General features: G+C 36.0%; 1 protein-coding gene across 11 annotated transcripts in view; it reads right to left on the bottom strand.

The window, feature by feature from the left end:
• NFAT5 (nuclear factor of activated T cells 5) overlaps positions 1–19,223 on the bottom strand; it is a 101,390-nt gene that overhangs the window by 57,137 nt on the left and 25,030 nt on the right. For 4 of the 11 annotated variants that reach the window (XM_036441328.2, XM_036441327.2, XM_036441326.2 and 1 more), the window contains one exon: positions 4,078–4,203. In XM_036441328.2, coding sequence (XP_036297221.1) covers positions 4,078–4,203 — 126 coding nt within the window. Of the gene's footprint in view, positions 1–1,759; positions 1,848–4,077; positions 4,209–19,223 lie in introns of those variants that run through there. The other 7 variants (XM_045582741.1, XM_045582740.1, XM_045582737.1 and 4 more) reach the window with 5 other exon arrangements.

Below are 19,223 nucleotides of genomic sequence, written 5' to 3' on the forward strand. Positions count from 1 at the left end.
TATGGATAGTTAAAAAGTTCCTAAAAATTTAATTTAGATGATTAAGATGTCTGAAATAAATTAAAGCATAGCTGTTTTTTTATTACAGAACACTAACTTAGTTGTTTAGCATGTTCTCCTACAGTGTAAATAGCACTCAATTAAGTTCTTTCAGTATAGAAAATATCTGTTAGGTATTTGAGATTTATTAATTGCTGTGTCATAGTATTCAAGGCATGATGTAATAAATCTTATAACAGGAAAGTTTATTGTATGGATCACTCCATGTAAAGTTATTAATCTAAATTAAAATGCTAAACACCTCCAGTGATCCAACTGGTGGATTTGTACTGTACATGATTTATGAGTGTATATAGCTTTACATGTTAAAAACTGCTACAGTGTACTGAGAATTTGTTACTTGTAAAAATAGTTCCTACGTATAATTATTGAAAGTAAAATAACTTTATGAAAATAACAAAAGATAACTAAATATTCTTAAGATATATAAATTAAATTATAAAATGTATGGTTTAATTCATTGCAATTAAAACAATTTTAAAGAAACAGTCACATATGCAAAATCATATTTTACGTTATATCCCAAAATGAAGACAAATAAAGTCTAGAATAGGGATGTCGAACTCAATCAGAGAAGGGGCCAAAATCTAAAATCCAGCCTAAATCGCGGGCCGAATGGTTTACTGAACAGTCATAAACTGTCATTGTGATGGAAACGCAGCGGAGTGCAGTGATGACAGCGCGGGGCGGGCCACAATGCAAGGCCTGGCGGGACGGATTTGGCCCGAGGGCCTTGTGTTTGACACATGTGGTCTAGAACAAGAAAATAATTTAGTTTCTCTATGATCAAAGTTGATTGTCAACTTCTGTCAAAGACTTTCTATTTTATACAAATAAAATGAATCTAAGGATAAAAACTATAAATATATAAGTAGATTTAAAATACTTTTAACTGGTATATGTACTACAATATATCTCAATAAAGCCGTTATTTAAGAAAAATACCTGCCATAACTCTTTTCAAAAACCCCAAATTCTGGTGTAACTGTATTATTTCTCCTAAATACTTACATTTTAGTTCTTTATGCTATAGGAATCACACACACACACACACACACACAAAAGAATACTTTCACAATTTAAATTTCTTCTTGATAACTAATTTTGCCAAAAAATAGCATCAATTCATTTGTATATCTTTTTTGTACTAGGAAATAGTCTCTCTCTTAATTACTGAGAATCTACAATAATAGTATTCATAAAGTCTTTATTTCTAAAACTTTTACTAATTCACATATTGAACTTCAAACTCTTAACTACCTTTTCGGAGAGACAAAAACAGAGGTCTTTAAAAAAATGGTGAGGAGTAAAAATTTCAGACTGGTGGTTCTCCACTACACCTCCCAGATTTTGACACTTGATCCTATGCAGAGAGGAGGACTTATGGAGGAAAAGTAAGTCCTCTTTCCCCAACTCTCAACCCCTGGGACTTACCGGATAAAAGATGTTATTGCTGGGAGTATGTAAAAGTGGAACTAGTGTAGAAGTAAAAAAAGATTTGAGAGACACTTTAATCCAATATTCTGGATTATGGATTAGCAGCACCATGTTTACTCATTCCTTCAGTAATATGTAAAAATATCTAGTTTGGTGAATCTGAGAAACATATTTTAATAATTAAATAATAAAGAATTTACATAACACCTACATGCCCAGCCTCTAAATTTCAAAATTGATTTAAAACTTGCAAAACACAAACCTTTATGGCAGAACTAGAAGTCTGTTCCCACCAGGCCCTCATAACTGATAGCAGCCAATCCGGCTCCTTCAAAACTCTGAAGAATTAACTACATCAAGAGTCATCATTTTTATGCATTTCATACTTAAACAGCAAATGCTATAGATTAAAAAATAAAACTCACAGAAGTCTAAATTAATGTGTCTTTCCCAAGAAATTTAGTATTTTGGCCAGAAAATACTGAGTAACTGGTAATTTACTCTAAATCTCTCGCTTTGACAGTTATGTCACTGAGGATATTATTAGTTTAATATAAAAGGCAACTTCAATAATATATACAAACTGATCTCCCTACAATAATTATTTTTTAATTTAAACTCTCTTATTTATAATTTTTATGACATAGACTTTATTCTGCGAATAAGACATTAGAATCCTAGAAAAAGACTATGTAGGTTACTAAAACTAAATTTATGTTTTAAAAATTACAAATGACTTGGTTTTAGATCACAGAAACTTTCTGTGTGAGAATATAAAAAAACTGTCAAGGTTACGTCCTTACTCTCTTCACCATCATTACAAAGTTAATAACTTCTCAATCTAATAAAAATGTATTACTTCAGAATACTTCCTGAGTTAATTCTCTTATTTTCAGGATTTTTCAACTAATAGCTTTCAATCTAATTTATCTGGAAAGGATTTTCTCAAATATGTGGAGAGAGGGACAGGGGGGTTAGAAAAGATCAACATTCCATTAGTGACCCAAATTCAAGAACTTTCAATATTTATATATAAAACTTCTGAAATTCAATTTGGTACTATTTAAAAGGCAATGTTGTTCTTTTCCAAAACCAAGTTAACATTTTTTCAGCTTTTAAAAGGAACTGGATCTACTGTCAACACATGTTTAAAAGCACAGAAGAAACAGACTTTTAGTTCTATTCAGATTCAACATATCTTTAAGAAACAATCTCAAAAAATACAGAAGAAATCAGTTAGTCAATATCTACCTGTGGACTTAAAGTGAAATATTTCATTTAAAAGTATTTTTTTCATATTTTGTTGTCATATAAATTTTAAACTAGTTTAAAGCTTTAAATTCAGAAAAGATATTCAGGGATATCATCTCACAATTTCATTACTAAAACGTTCACAATTAAATCCACAGTATCTGTTAGAAAATGTCTGGCAACACATGAACAGTGAGCAGGGCTGATAAATTTCTTTGTCATGTTGAATGTTTTCCGGCCCTCAACTAGGAAAGCAGCAAACTGCACTGTTAATCTAAGGAGAAAGATTGATATACAAGGCTAATGGTACATAGGTTAACACATACAAGAAAAATATCTGAAGTTCTACTATAGTACCAATACCCTCATTTAAATAACAACCTTTCACTTCACTGTTCTTTTGAAACAAAAAGAATTTTCTGAAAACAATGTTCTGATGGACTTTAAGTAACACTTGAAAAGGTGAGAGGTATCATATTAGACAAAAAAAACTCTAATGAGTAGGACAAATAAAACTTCAGAGTCTGTCCTTTTTTAAAGCACTTAGCAGTCTATAAACCCAACTAAAAGAAAAAAACAGTTGGGCAATTTAATTTTTAAAAGCATTCATATTAATTTATAACTAATCAAGACTTTTTTTCTGTTAGCTTGTCTGTCAATTTTTTATTCTAATTCGATCAAAATTTAAACCAGCTTTATATAATCTGATTATATAATTATAAAGTGTATGATTTGAGAGCTTAGTAAAAAGTTTGATAAACTTTTAAACATTAATTTTCACATTATAAATTGATATAAAATGTCTTTATATAAATATTACATTCAAATCTTCCATTTCTTTCAACCGAATTTAAAATAACTATAAAGCCACATGTTTTCAAATGTAGGGAAAAGGTTACAGTAATGTGTTACAAACAAAAATTGAGTGCTTGAGTCTTTTTTCAGATTATACAAAGTAAAATATTTTTTCTTTTTTTTTAAAGCAAATTAAAAAAATAAATTTTAAATATAATTTAACAAATGTAATTTTCCATCCATAGCTTGATATTTAACTTTCTTATGTGCAGTCAACAAAAGAGCTTTGAATTCATTTCCATAATTGAACACAAGGTCTATTCTAGGAGATGGAACTAATAGATGTGCCAATGTGAAATTTTAAGAATAATTATATCGATAAAATTATATTGAAAAATTTTAAAGTACATATTTTAAAACCTCCTAAAATAAAGCCTCAAATCACACTCTTTTTGACATAAACTTTACCAGCACTGTTCATGTTGGCCAGATTATACCCTAGTTTTCTTTAATAAAGTAAAATGAAATGCATACCAGCAGCAACTACAGCTGGAGGAGGCGAGCCTGCCTCACCACCGCTTGTTTGACTCATTGATGCTACAGTTGTTTCTCTAGATGGAGGTAACTGTAACTCCTTTGGGAGAAGATCATAGACAGATTCTGTAGGGGAGGGAGAAAAAGTTTTGAAAAGAGTGTAAGTAAACATACCTGATTACAAATATGTCTTTCACGCATAAGAACTGTATTATTTATATACAAACTCACAAACTCCATAAAATTACTGTCGTAAAAAATTACTGGCAAATATTTTTTTTTATTATATAAAATTATTGAACAGAAGAATAAATTTTCCATTAGTTCTACCCTCTGTTTTCTTTTTGGCTTTATCCTTTATGCTAAAGACGATCTTGAGAAAAGTTATGAAATTTTAAAGCTGCATAAAACTAGAGAGAATAGAAAGTCAAATAACCCAAGATGTTCCATTATCTCTTTGTGTAATAATGAGTGTAACTACTATCTTTCATATATTGAGATAGCAATATTAGATAGTATATTAGTTTTAAGATGCCTTCTCCAATTAGACCATTAGTCTAGTGCTGCTCTTCTATATAGTACTTTTTAGCCAATATTTTAATTTGCTATCCTAATGCATTTTTCCTTCCTAATTAAGTTAAAAAAATGAATGTCATGGCTCAAGGAAATATTTATCTCTGAAAAAATCCTCAATTCTAAAAAGGTACAGATATAGAATACTCTTAAATCAGAAAGCAATATTGCCTATGTTAATTATGATTACTTTTATATCCAAGATTAAAGAATATTTTCATTTTTTTTCTTTTTTGTTAATCCTCACCTGAGTATATTTTCCCATTGATTTTTAGACAGAGTGGAAGGGAGGGGGAGACACAGAAAGAGAGAAACATCAATGTGAGTGAGACATATCCATTGGTTGCCTCCCTCACATGTCCCGGGCCAGGGATGGATCCTGCAACAGAGGTATGTGCCCTTGCCCGGAATCAAACCCAGGACCTTTCAGTCCATGGGCCAATCCTATTCCACTGAGCCAAACATATTTTTTTAAAGATGTTTTAACTGGTTTTATTTTTTTTAAAATATATTTTATTGATTTTTTACAGAGAGGAAGGGAGAGAGAGAGATAGCCAGAAACGTCGATGAGAGAGAAACATCGACCAGCTGCCTCCTGCACACCCCCTACGGGGATGTGCCCGCAACCAATGTATTATACATGCCCTTGACCAGAATCGAGCCTGGGACCTTTCAGTCTGCAGACCAATGCTCTACCACTGAGCCAAACCGGTTTCGGCTGGTTTTATTTTTTTAATCTTTATTATTGAAATTATTACATATGTCCCCCCTTCTTCCCCCACCATTTACTTCTTCTAATCCATCCCCACCCCCTGTTTTTATTGGTTTGAGAGAGAGAAAGGGAGAGGGAGAGAGAGGAAAATTGAGAGAGAAAACCATAAGCTGCCTCTTGCACATCCCTTACTGGGGATCGAGTCAGCAACCTGGGCATGTGCCCTGACTAGGAATCAAACCAATAACCTCTAGATGCATAGGATGATGCTCAACCAACTGAGCCACACCGGCCAGGCAAGAATATTATTTCTTTACAGTGTATTTTATATACTCTATTCATAAAATTAAATTTATATCTACTGTTTAATGAGTTTTTTAATAATAATTATTATATCATTTTGGGAGAGAAATATTTCTCAACATATCCTCTAAAGCACATGTGTCAAACACAAGGCCCGCGGGCCAAATCCGTCCCGCCAGGCCTTGCAATGTGGCCCGCACCGCGCTGTCATCACTGCACTCCGCTGCGTTTCCATCACAATGACAGTTTATGACTGTTCAGTAAACCATTCGGCCCGCGATTTAGGCTGGATTTTAGATTTTGGCCCCTTCTCTGATTGAGTTCGACACCCCTACTCTAAAGAATCAATGTTGGAAGAACCTCAAAAAAAACAATTAGAGGGCTCAGAGAAGCTGGGTCAGGAGCAGCCAGGCCCGGAGCAGCAGCTGTCAGGCCGGGAGCGGCCAGGCCCGGAACGGCAGGGCTCGGAGCAGCCAGGCCCAGAGCAGCCGGGTCGTGTGCGGCCAGGCCCGGAGCAGCAGCAGCCAAGGCTGGAGCAGCCAGGTCGGGAGCTGTCAGGCCCGGAGTGGCCAGGCCCGGAGCAGCCGGGCCCAGAGCAGCCGGGTCAGGAGCAGCCAGGCCCAGAGCAGCAGCAGCCAAGCCCGGAGCGGCCAGGTCAGGAGCGGCAGTGGCCAGACCCGGAGCAGCTGGTTGTGGAAAGGACCAGAGCAACAGAGGCCAGGCCCGGAGCAGCCAGGCCCGGAACAGCTCGCTCCTCGCCTGCCCCCGACCCAAGGCTGCCTCTCAGACATGGCTGGAAACTTTTGGGGGAACTTGAGGGTCTGCTGAATCAAGTGATTAAGGCTTAGATTTGGATGTGTTGAGTTAGTATAGCGCTGGGGTGTTGATCTGTGAGTGCTTTGTGTGGGGCCTGGATGAGGTTGGTTGATCTATTTGGAAATGTCTTTTGTGTGAATTGTATCCTTGGGCATGTGGAGGTATTATTGATTTGAGAAAATGCTAAGTAACTGATTTACTATCTGAAAAATTTAAAGTTCTGAAAGTTTAAGGTCTCTTGCCAAAAAGAAGTTTTAAAGCTAACACCTTAATTTTAATGGAGAAAGGGAATGACAAGCCCTTCCCACCCAGAACAGGTAATCCAATTCCAACCAGCAGCTATGTTTAAACAATGTGTCCATTTACACTTGAATGGCTATACCTTTTGATAGCCTAAGGGCAAGTTTACATGTAAACAAGTTTGCTCTCAATTCCCAGGGCAGAAAAAAAACAAGGTTTAAAATTATTAGATTTTAAAATGTATTCTTAGAAGTGTAAAAGTTTGTTAATTAAAAAACAACAACAACAACAACAACAACAACAAAAGGAGATTGAAAAACCTGATGAACAATATTAGCTGTTCATTGTAGTAGAGTCGGCGATATGGTAGGGGAGTGGACTGATTGTTCTCGGGGAAAGGGAGGGAGGAAGAGTCTGAACATAAACTGTGCACCTATGGATGAGGACAATGGGGGATGGGAAGGGGGTGGAGGGTGGGGTGGGAACCTGGTGGAGGGGGGAAGAAATGAGGAACCTTTGTAATAATATGAACAATAAAGATTGATTAAAAAAGTTAATTAAAAAAAATTAGAATCATATACCCAGGTTCCAAAGAACCAAGGCACAGAGGTTAAGGGACTTACCTAGTATTTCATGAAACTCAACATTCCAACAATTAAAAAAGGTTACTAATTATATGAGTGATTAAAATACCACAGGTAACCATATAATAAATTTTTTTAAATTTATTTTTTATTAAGATATATGTGTACATACCTTACCAATCCCCATCCCCCCTTAATTCCCAAACATGCCCTCCCTCCCCAATATAATACATTTTAGCATTGGTAATAAAAAATACTTTTCGTTAACTAATTACTGAATTCATAAATACTTTGATCCTGCCTATTAACCATTAAAGCATGTATGTTAACTTTTATATGTACAGGGATAAGGAAGAATGTTGTGAAGAAGCTATAATTAGAAGTTATACTATTAAATAATCTTCACTTACAGTTTAGAATCAACTTAGCCCTGGCTGGTGACTTGACTGAAGCATCGTCCCATAAACCAAAAAGGTTAAGGGTTCTATTCCTGATCAGAGCACATACCAAATTTGCAGGTTCCATCCCTGGTTGGGTCTGTACAGGATGCAACCAATTGATATCTCTTTCTCTTTCTCCCCTCCCCTCTCAAATTAATAAAAACATATTCTTAAAAAAAAGATTAAAAAGAGAATCAATTTAAAAAGTTTCTTTTGAAAAATTCTATTACCTATTTGTAATTTACATCTTCAAAGCATTTGGCAAATTCGACATCTACCTATTATATGCTCTAACTCAAAAGTTTCAGCTTATTAAAATGTTGCTAAAAGCCTTAAGTAAATTATTTCTATCTATCAAATAATATAGGCATCACCTCATACCTGTCAGAATGGCTGCCATTCACAAATCACCCAACAACAAGTGCTGGCAAGGATGTGGAATATGTAATCCTATTTCTCTCCTATCTTTAATAGATAGAAAAGGCTAATATACTAAGTGTCTATCTGACCAGTAGCTTTGACACGCACTGACCACTAGGAGGCAGACACTCAATGCAGGAGCTGCTATTACATGCACTGGCCATTTATAGAGAAATGGCACCATGGACTTGGCACCCACAAAGCAACACTCAGCTTCCCCCAAGTGGGACACAGGCTCCGCCATCACTCTGAGCGACAGCCCACCAAATCACAACCAATGTTGCTAAGACCCTATGGTGCAAAATACAGCCCACAACCCAGCCCAGCCCAACCCAGAAATGGTCATTGTGGGCACCGGGTAATGATGTCACAGAGCAAAGCCCAGCTTCCTTTCCCTAGCAATTAGCTTCCTTGGAGAGTCCAGGAGCACGACTTGCGTTATAGCATGGTGAGAACATTTTACACTTTAAATGTCTGAAGTGTTTTCCTGTACCTCATCTCACTTGATCCTCACAGAAGTCCTGGAGTAGGTACATGGGAGACTCGATGGAATACTGTTTTCTTTTCATTAGTTGGAAAATGGAAATTTAGAAAGCTTAGAAACTTTATTCGACTGAAAAGAAGAAACGGTGGACTATGAAAATGACTTCAGGTTTTCCGACTGCGCAGAATATAGTCAAACACTGCTATACTTAAATACTTTACCCTTTGTTCTCTATGCATGATCTAAAATAATAATCTGTTTTTATGTTATTTACTGCAGTGTTGCTAACAATTATCTGAAAGAGAAGTTGGGGTGCTTCAATGGGCTGGAAAAAAGTTTAGCTAACTCAGAAAGCAGGTCTAATTAAGCAAGTTTATTCTATCTATCTATCTATCTATCTAAACAGGTAATAAGCCCAATCTGAACAGCAACTGGGAAAAACAAATTAAAAACAGGAGGAGAGCCTAAAGGGAGCTTTGGGACACCGCAAAATAAAGTAACATACATATAACAGGGCTGCCAGAAGGACAAGAAGAACAGCAAAAATCAGAAAATCTATTTGAAGAAATAATGAACAGAAAACTTTCCTAATATGGGGAAGAAAAAAATTACACCAGTACAGAGAGTTCCAAGCAAGATGAATCTCAAAGACCCACACCCAGACATGTCATCATTACAATGGCAAATGTTAATGAAAAGAGAGAATCTTAAAGACTGCAAAAGAGAGACAGTTACCTACAAAGGATCCCCCATCAGATTATCAAATGATTTCTCAGAACACATCAAGCTAAAAGGGAATGGAAGGTGGTATACAAAGTGATGCAAAGCAAAGGACTGAATCCAAGAATACTCTATCCAGCAAGACTATCAATCAAAAATGAAGGGGAAATCAGGAGCTTCACAGATAAAAAAAAAAAAAAAAAAAAAAAAAAAGGCTAAGGGAGTTTAATCACTACCAACCCAACAATGCAAGAAAATGCTAAAGGGAATGCTGAAAGAAGAAGAAATATAGAAAGGGAGGAAGGAAAACAGGCATAATACAGAAATGGCTACAAATAAGTACCTATCAATAATAACATTAAACGTAAATGGATTAAATGCTTCAATTAAAAGACATAGAGTGAATGAATGGATAAGAAAACATGATCCATATATATGCTGTCTATATGAGACCCACCTCAGAACAAGGGACTCACACAGACTGAAAGTGAAGGAATGGAAAAATATCTATCAGGCAAATGGAAATGAAAAAAAAAAAAAAAAAGCCAGGGTAGCAAAACTTATATCTGGCAAAATAGACTTAAAGTGAAGATCATAACAAGAGACAAGAAATGCCATTGCATAATTCTAAAGGGATTGGTACAACAAGAGGATATAATTCTGGTAAACATTTATTCACCCAATGCAGGAGCGCCAAAATACAGAAAGAAAAAGAAAAAAAACTCCTGGAAGATATCAGGAGTGAGATTGATAGCAACACAATCATAGCAGGAGACTTTAATACCCCATTAATATCACTGGATAAATCCTCTAGACAAAAAATTAGCAAAGAAACAGCAATCCTAAATGACTCACTAGATCAGATGGACTTAATTGACATCTTTAGAACATTCTACCCCAAAACTACAGAATATTCATTCTTCTCAAGTGCATATGGGACATTTTTAAAGAGACCACATATTGGGACACAGGCAAAGTCTCTCCAAATTCAAGAGAATTGAAATCATACCAAGCATCTTCTTAGATCACAATGTCATAAAATAAGAAATCAACTACAGCCATGGTTGGCAAACTGCAGCTCTCCAGCCACATGCAGCTCTTTGGCCCCTTGAGTGTGGCTCCTCCAAAATATCACAGCCTGGGCAAGTAGATTTTGAAGAAGTGGCATTAGAAGAAGTTTCAGTTTAAAAATTTGGCTCTCAAAAGGAATTTCAATCGTTGATATTTGGCTCTGTTGACTAATGAATTTGCCGACCACTGAACTAAGTATAAACAATCACAAAAATTCAAACACTTGGAAGCTGAATAGCATACTATTAAACAATCAGTGGGTACCAAAGAGATCAAAGAAGAAATAAGACACATGAAACAAATAACAATGAAAACCAACAATCCAAAATCTTTGGGACACAATGAAAGCAGTCCTGAGAGGGAAGTTCATAGCATTACAGGTCTACCTCAAAAAAACAAGAAAAACTGATAATAAAACATAGACCTTTCCCCCAAAAATAAGACAGTGTCTTATATTAATTTTTGCTCCCAAAGATGCGTTAGGTCTTATTTTCAGGAGATGTCTTATTTTTCCATGAAGAAGAATACGGAATACATTTATTGTTAAATGAAAATAAAGGAAATTTATTACCTGTATACGGTACGGAAGTACGGTAGTTGTCAACACAAACTAGACAAACTGTGAATCCTACAGTATCAAGAATTTACTCATTTATTCAATAACAATCATGTCATTATCTTCTGGACCATCATCATAACAATCCAATTCCTGAATTTCCTGGTGAATTTCTTGTGACTCCATTTCTTTCAGAATCAGTGGACCAAATCTCTCATGTTTAGCCTAGGGGGGCCTTATTTTCGGGGGGATGCCTTATATTTCACTCAGAAGGAAACCTGTAAGTAGGTCTTATTTTCGGAGGATGTCTTATTTTCAGGGAAACACGGTAACTATGCAACTTGAAGAATTAGAAAGAGAGCAACAAGAAAAGCCCAGAGTGGGCAGAAGGAAGGAAATAATAAAGATCACAGTGGAAATAAATGGTTCTTTGAAAGGATAAACACGATTGATGAACCTCTAACCAGGCTCACCAAAAAGGCAAGAGAAAGAACCCAAATAAACAAAATCAGAAATGAAAGAGGTGATATAACAACAGACTCCAAGAAATACGAAGAATCATAAAAATATACCATCAGCAACTCTACTCCAACAAACTGGCCAATCTAGAAGAAATTGACATATTTCTGAAAAAAAATATGATCTTCCAAAACTCAACCAGGAAGAATAAAATACCCGGAAAAGGCCAATAACTATGGAGAAAATTGAAGCAGTAATTAAAAAATTTCCAACAAACCAAAATCCTGGACAAGACGGCTTCACAGGGGAGTTCTATAAACATTAAAGAAGTAATAAAGTCTATCTTACTTAGACTATTCAAAAAAAACTCAAGAGGAAGGAGTACTTCCAAGCTCTTTCTATGAAGCCAGCATTACCCTAATCCCAAAGCCAAATAAAGACAATACAAAGAAAGAATTATAGGCCAATATCCCTCATGAACATAGATGCCAAAATCCTCAACAAAACTCTAGCAAAGCAAATCCTGAATTACATTAGAAAGATCATACATCATAACCAAGTGGGATTTATTCTGGGGGTGAAACACCATATAAACAAAGAGATAAAAAACATATCATATCCATTGATACAGAAAAAGTGTTTGACACAATCCAACACCCTTTCTTGATAAAACCCTCAGCATGGTGGGAATAGAAGGATCATACCTCAACGTAATAAAAGCCATATATGACAAACCCACAGTCAACATCTTACTCAATGGGCAAAAACTAAAACCATTTCCACTAAAAATAGGAACAAGACAGGGATGCCCACTCTCACCACTCCTGTTCGACATAGTACTGGAAGTACTAGCCATTGTAATCAGACAAGAAGAAACAAAAGGCATCCATATGGAAAAAAAAGAAGTTAAACTGTGCTTATGTGCAGATGACATGATATTGTACATAGAAAACCCCAAAGACTCCATTAAAAAACTACTAGACTTAATAAATGAATTTGGCAATGTAGCAGGATACAAAATTAACACCCAGAAGTCTATGGCTTTTCCATAAACCAATAATGAACTCACAGAAAGAGAAATTTAAAAAGCAATCCCATTTACCACTGCAACAAAAATATTAAGATACCTAGGAATAAACTTAACCAAGGATATAAAGAACCGGTACTAGGAAATTTCAGAACACTGAAAAAAGAGATAGAGGAAGACATGAACAAATGGAAGACTATACCATGTTTATGGATTGGTAGAATCAATATCATTAAAATGTCCACACTACCCAAAGCAATCTATAGATTCAATGCACTCCCATTAAAATACCAATGGCATACTTCAAAGACTTAGAACAAATTCTCCAAAAATTCATCTGGAATAAAAAAAGACCATGAATAGCTGCAGCAATCTTGAGAAAAAAGAACAATGTTGGAGGGATTGCAATACCAGATATCAAGCTATACTACAAAGCCATTGTTCTCAAAACTGCCTGGTACTAGCACAAGAACAGAAATATAGACCAGTGGAACAGACCAGAGAACCCAGATCGACACAAACCATTATGCTCAATTAATATTTGACAAAGGAGGTAAGGTCATACAATAGAATCAAGACAGTCTCTTCAATAAATGGTGTTTGGAAAACTGGACAGATACTGGCAAAAAAATGAACTAGAACACCAACTTAAACCATACATAAAAATAAACTGAAAATGGCCAAAGCTGGTTTGGCTAGTGGTAGAGCGTCGGTCTGCGGACTGAAGGGCCCCAGGTTCGATTCCGGTCAAGGGCATGTACACTGGTTGCGGGCACATCCCCAGTAGAGGGTGTGCAAGAGGCAGCTGGTTGATGTTTCTCTCTCATCGACGTTTCTAGCTCTCTATCTCTCTCCCTTCCTCCCTATAAAAAATCAATAAAATATATTAAAAATAAATAAATAAATAAAATAAACTCAAAATGGATAAAGGATTTAAACATAAGATAGGAAACCATAAAAATCTTAGAAGAGGCCATTGGTAGCAAAAGAGCAGGAATTTGTCGTAGCAATATATTTAACTATACAGCTCCTATGGCAATGGAAACTAAGGAGAAAATAAACAAATGGGACTACATCAAAATAAAAAGCTTCTGCCCAGCAAAAGAAACTATCAGTAAAACAATAAGAAAGCCCCCTGCATGGGAGAACATATTTGCCAATGTTATCTCCGATAAGGGTTTAATCTCCAACATTTACAGAGAACTCATAAAATTTAACAAAAGGAAGATGAACAACCCAATAAAAAAATTTGGCAAAGGACCTAAATAGACACTTTTCGAAAAGAGAACATATAGAAGGCCCAGAGACATATGAAAACATGCTCAAAGTCACTAATAATTAGAGAGATGCTAATCAAAACAACAAGGTACCATCTCACACCTGTCAGGATGGCTATCATCAACAAATAGCAAGTGCTAAAGAGGATGCAGAGAAAAAGGAACCCTCCTTCACTCTTGGTGGGAATGCAGACTGGTGCAGCCACTGTGGAGAACAGTATGGTGTTTCCTCAAAAATTAAAAATGCAATTTCCATTTGACCCAGTAAAACCACTTCTAGAAATATATCCCAAGAAAACAGAAGCACCATTCAGAAAGGACATATGCACCCCTATATTCATAGCAGCACAATTTACAATAGCTAAGATTTGGAAACAGCCTAAATGCCCATCAGCAAATGAGTGCATTAGAAAACTGTGGTGTATATATATATATATATATATACAATGGAATACTATGCTGCTATAAAAAAGAGGAAATTCTTACCAATTTCAGCATAGATGAAACTGGAGAGAATTATAAGTGAAATAAGCCAATCAGTGAAAGAAAAATTCCACATGATCTCACTCACTTATGAATAATAAAAAACATTATAAACTGATGAACAAAACAGATACAGAGGCAGAGGTACTATGTACTACTATTTGTAATACTTTAAGCAATAAAAAAGCAATGGAAAAATAAATTAATAAATTAAATAAAGAAGCGTGGGGGAGGGGAGGATAACTCAGAAGAACAAGAATTTGTGTGCAATGTTGGTGCAATAGTGGAGCCCAGGGCAATTAGGGGGATGCAAGAAATGGAGGAATGAAACCATTTTTCGTTTATTGAAAGAAAAACTTAATACTTTCCAATATTGGGTAGGAAGGTGAACAGTGTAAAAATGGGCTGACTGGCTGGCTTATTTGTTTGGTCATCAGTAAGCTCAAATTGATTCATTTATGTCACTGATTATTTCTGGATCAATTTGGTCCTTTTATTCCTCAACAATGGTTATGAGAGGGTGAGTCTCAAGCTCAAAGTTAACAGACCTTTGAAGGCTCAAGGCAGTGAAAGAGAAGGGAAAATTGGTAATTTAATAGTACAGATCCCCCCCTTCTCATTTGGGAACTCTGTTCTCTAATTGCTGGTCAGTTCCCATTCTCTACTGCTTCATTCTACATATTGTTCAGATCCAGGAAAAAATAAAAAGACTTCAAACCCCAATGCCATGTTCCCTCACTTTCCCCCAGAAGAGTTAGGGAGATAAAACAAAGAAAACATTGAAGAAAAAAAGCATGCTTTTCATGTTCTCATAAAAATAACAATGTTAATAAATATAATTACAGCTGCCATTTATTATATTAAGCATTTGGGGGCAAGAGGCAGGCACTTATGCAAAGCTCATTATATTCATATTCTGACTTAATTTTAAGATAATTCTGTGAAGTATATTTTACCAATAAAGAACTTGAGGTTTAAATAATAGTAAAAAATGAAAAACACATGTGATAAAACAAGAGAAGGTAATGATAAACATAAAGTTTAGGATAGTGGTTTCCTTTGATGGGGAGACATGGAGATAGGACAGAGAAGTAGAAATAAGTTGACCTGACAATGGTTTTAGGAATATTCTTTTCACTAAAATGTATAATCTAGCCTTGCTGTCATGGCTCAGTGATTGAGCACCGACCTATGAACCAGGAGATCATGGTTTGATTCCTGGTCAGGATACATTCTTGGGGTTGCAGGCTGAATCCCTAGTGGGGATTGTGCAGGAGGCAGCCAATCAATGATTCTCTCTCAGTATTGATTCTGACTCTCTCTCCCTGTCCTTTCCTCTCTGAAATCAATAAAAAATATTTGGGGGGGGGGGGGACACAATATAATCAAATCAATAAATACAATAAAAATTAAAGTTATATGTAGATAGTACATAACCTTACAGAGTTACTATAAGGCTTAAATAAAATGATGTTAGAAAGAACTCTGTAAATTATATTCCCCCTTTTACTCTCATCATTGTTGACCTGACAGTATTCAATGTTCAAAAGTAAATACCAAAATTGTGAGAGAGCCCATTTACTTTATGACTTCTCAAAAGATTATTTTCAGGTAACAAAATAAAAAAAAGTTGAACACAATTAATACTTCAGACTTAACTCCATATGGAGATGAACAATAAAAATTGGGGAGGGGTTCTGTAAATATGATGTTTCTGTTAAATTGTCAAGCAAGTAGCTAAATGGAAATATTGTGGTATAAAGATATTTAAAATTTTAATAGGATTAATGCCCAGCACAGATGTTATTCAAATAATGAATGCTCCCTGATATAATGTGCAAACACTATAATACTAAAAAATCCATTTATAAATGTTTGGATCTGATTTTTTAAACAGGATTTAGCTTTTTTTTTTTCTTTTCTTTTTAGAACACAAGAGTTAAAAAAAAAACTTACAAAGAGTCCTTGCAAGTGGTTTGGGAACTTAAATGCCTTACTCTTGCATCTCGTATTAACTCTCTCAATAAGATGGTGAATCCAAAGGCTATGGTTTCACATTAGACATTCTAAAACAAAATGTCTGGCACCTCCACTGTGCCAACATAGTTCTGCACTGAAGAGAGGCAGCATTCACTCTGTTAAAAACACTTCAGACTTGACAGTCATCATACTTGGCATCTCCACTGGAAAAAATGTACTGGCTGCAGGTCTACTGGATATTTGGTTTCTAAAAGGTTATGAAGTCCAAGAATAACTGGTAGGTGATGCTGTGTTTTAACAAAATTTTCTAAGTTTAAGTCAATTTATTCGTTTACTAACATACCATATTTAATCATATCACTTCTTCCTGAATGTATTTTTTAAAATATATTTTATTGATTTTTTACAGAGAGGAAGGTAAGAGATAGAGAGTTAGAAACATTGAAGAGAAAGAAACATTGATCAGCTGCCTCCTACACAACTCCTTCTGGGGATGTGCCCACAACCAAGATACATGCCCTTGACTGGAATCAAACCTGGGACCTTTCAGTCCACAGTCCGATGCTCTGTCCACTGAGCCAAACTGGGCTGAATGTATTATTTTATTGTTTTCCTAAAACAATCTGGTATCCTAAGGTAATTATAAATAATATACAGCAGCATAAATTGTGTCAACTTGAGAAATAAGAAAACTAACTTAGCTCCATAATCATTTTAATATATACATCATATATTTTTTCATTTTTAAAATATATTTTTATTTCAGAGAGGACAGGGAGAGGGCTAGAGAGAGAGAAACATCAATGAGAGAGAAACATCGATTGGCTGCCTCCTGCACACCTTCCACTGGGGAGCCAGCCTGCAACTGTCCCACTTGGGGGAAGCCAAATGTTGCTTTGTGGGCACCAGGTTCACAGTGCCCTCTTTCTGTAAATGGCCGTGTGCATCACTATAGCTCCTGCATTGAGCATCTGCCCCCTGATGTCAGTGCATGTCATAGCAACTGGTTGGACAGTTGGACACTTAACATACTAGCATTCTATATATACCCCCTATTTCCCAATGTCCCACCTTTCAACTTCTATGCCATCATCACCTAAACCCGTGGTTGGCAAACTGCGGTTCGTGAGCCACATGTGGCTCTTTAGCCCCTTGAGTGTGGCTTTTCCACAAAATATCACAACCTGGGCAAGTCTATTTTGAAGAAGTGGTGTTAGAAGAAGTTTAAGTTTAAAAAAATTGGCTTTCAAAAGAAATTTTAGTTGTTGTACTGGTGATATTTGGCTCTGTTGACTAATTAGTTTGCCGACCACTGGTCTAAACCACCATTTTCATAATGAACAAAAATTACCTTTTATGTTTTAGCATCTTCATTTTCAGTGATATTTTAAGTTATCTCCTATAAAATTTCTTTTTTAATATTCAGGTAACATGGTTTCTTCCCCCCTCCTTTCCCCCTTTTCTTCAATATTGAGGAAATCAGCAAGGCTCACTTTGATTAATCTGGAGTTATTTTTCCTTACTATTGAGGCAAAAACTTTCTTAACACTACCCAATATCCCCAAATCACGAGGTTTTCTACTCTGGCTGGTGCAAACAGGCATCATACCCAGTCCTCTGAAACTTCCCTCCAATCCTTTCAGGATGTTTTTCTTCTCAGTCTTGCATTTTCCTGCATGCATGATCACCATTCAATTGAATACTCAAAGGAGATCCTCAGCAGATCTCCACAGTTCTCTGTACTCTTAGACCCTAAGAACTTCAGCTATCTTGGCTTCGAAACATGCCTCACTTTATCTCCACAACTCAGGGAGACCACTGGGTTCTACTTGGATTCCACATTTCTGCATCACAGTCTGTAAATGTTCTCCAGGGAGTAAAACAGGACACTTGTAGGGCTCATCTCGTTTTTTTCCTCAGATATCTGTCCTTCACTGCCTAATGTTAAATGTAAAGCTAACCATTGATTCATATATTTTATCTGGCTTTTAAATTGTTTTAGTCAGTAGAGTAAATATATCCCCTGTTACTCTATCTTGGCTAAAAGCAGAAGTTATGCTATCATAACTTTAACCCATGTCAATAGGTTCTATGCTCCAAGAGGATGAAGAACTAATATCCCCATGTTCTTCTTCACAATCTTCAATAGATTTGAAGATTTTTCAGGTTACTTTATTAGTCAATAATTATTGTATGTGCCCTTTGTAAAAGATACTCAAGTCTTTTGAGGTTTAAAAAATGAGTTTTAATCTTGTAAATTACCAAAAATAATGTGTATACAAAGACTCTTTATACTCTAGGCACAAAGGAAGATGCAATAGTAAACTAAAAACACAATAGTCATCCATGCTCTGGCTGGTGTGGCTCATGCACCAAAAGGTTGCCAGTTCAATTGCGAGTCAGGGAACTTGTCCAGGTTGTGGGCTCAATCCCCAGTAATAGATATGTAGGAGGCAGCCGATGGATGTTTCTCTCTCATATTTATGTTTCTCTCTAAAATCAATAAAAACATATTTTTAAAGAAGACAATAGTCTATGCCTCAAAGAAGTGAAAATCTAGTTAGAATAAGGGAATATATATTAAACCTTTTTAAAAATATATATATTTTTATTGATTTTTTACAGAGAGGAAGAGAGAGGGATAGAGAAAAACATCGATGAGAGAGAGTCATCGATCAGCTGCCTCTTACACACCCTCCATTGAGGATGTGCCCACAACCAAGGTACATGCCCTTGACCAGAATCGAACCCGGGACCTTTCAGTCCGTAAGCCGACGCTCCTAGGGGTGTCGAACTCAATCAGAGAAGGGGCCAAAATCTAAAATCCAGCCTAAATCGCGGGCCGAATGGTTTACTGAACAGTCATAAACTGTCATTGTGATGGAAACGCAGCGGAGTGCAGTGATGACAGCGCGGTGCGGACCACATTGCAAGGCCTGGCAGGACGGATTTGGCCCGCGGGCCTTGTGTTTGACACATGTGCTATCCACTGAGTCAAACC

The sequence above is a fragment of the Pipistrellus kuhlii genome, unplaced genomic scaffold, assembly GCF_014108245.1.
Source record: "Pipistrellus kuhlii isolate mPipKuh1 unplaced genomic scaffold, mPipKuh1.p scaffold_m20_p_17, whole genome shotgun sequence".
NCBI lineage: Eukaryota > Metazoa > Chordata > Mammalia > Chiroptera > Vespertilionidae > Pipistrellus > Pipistrellus kuhlii.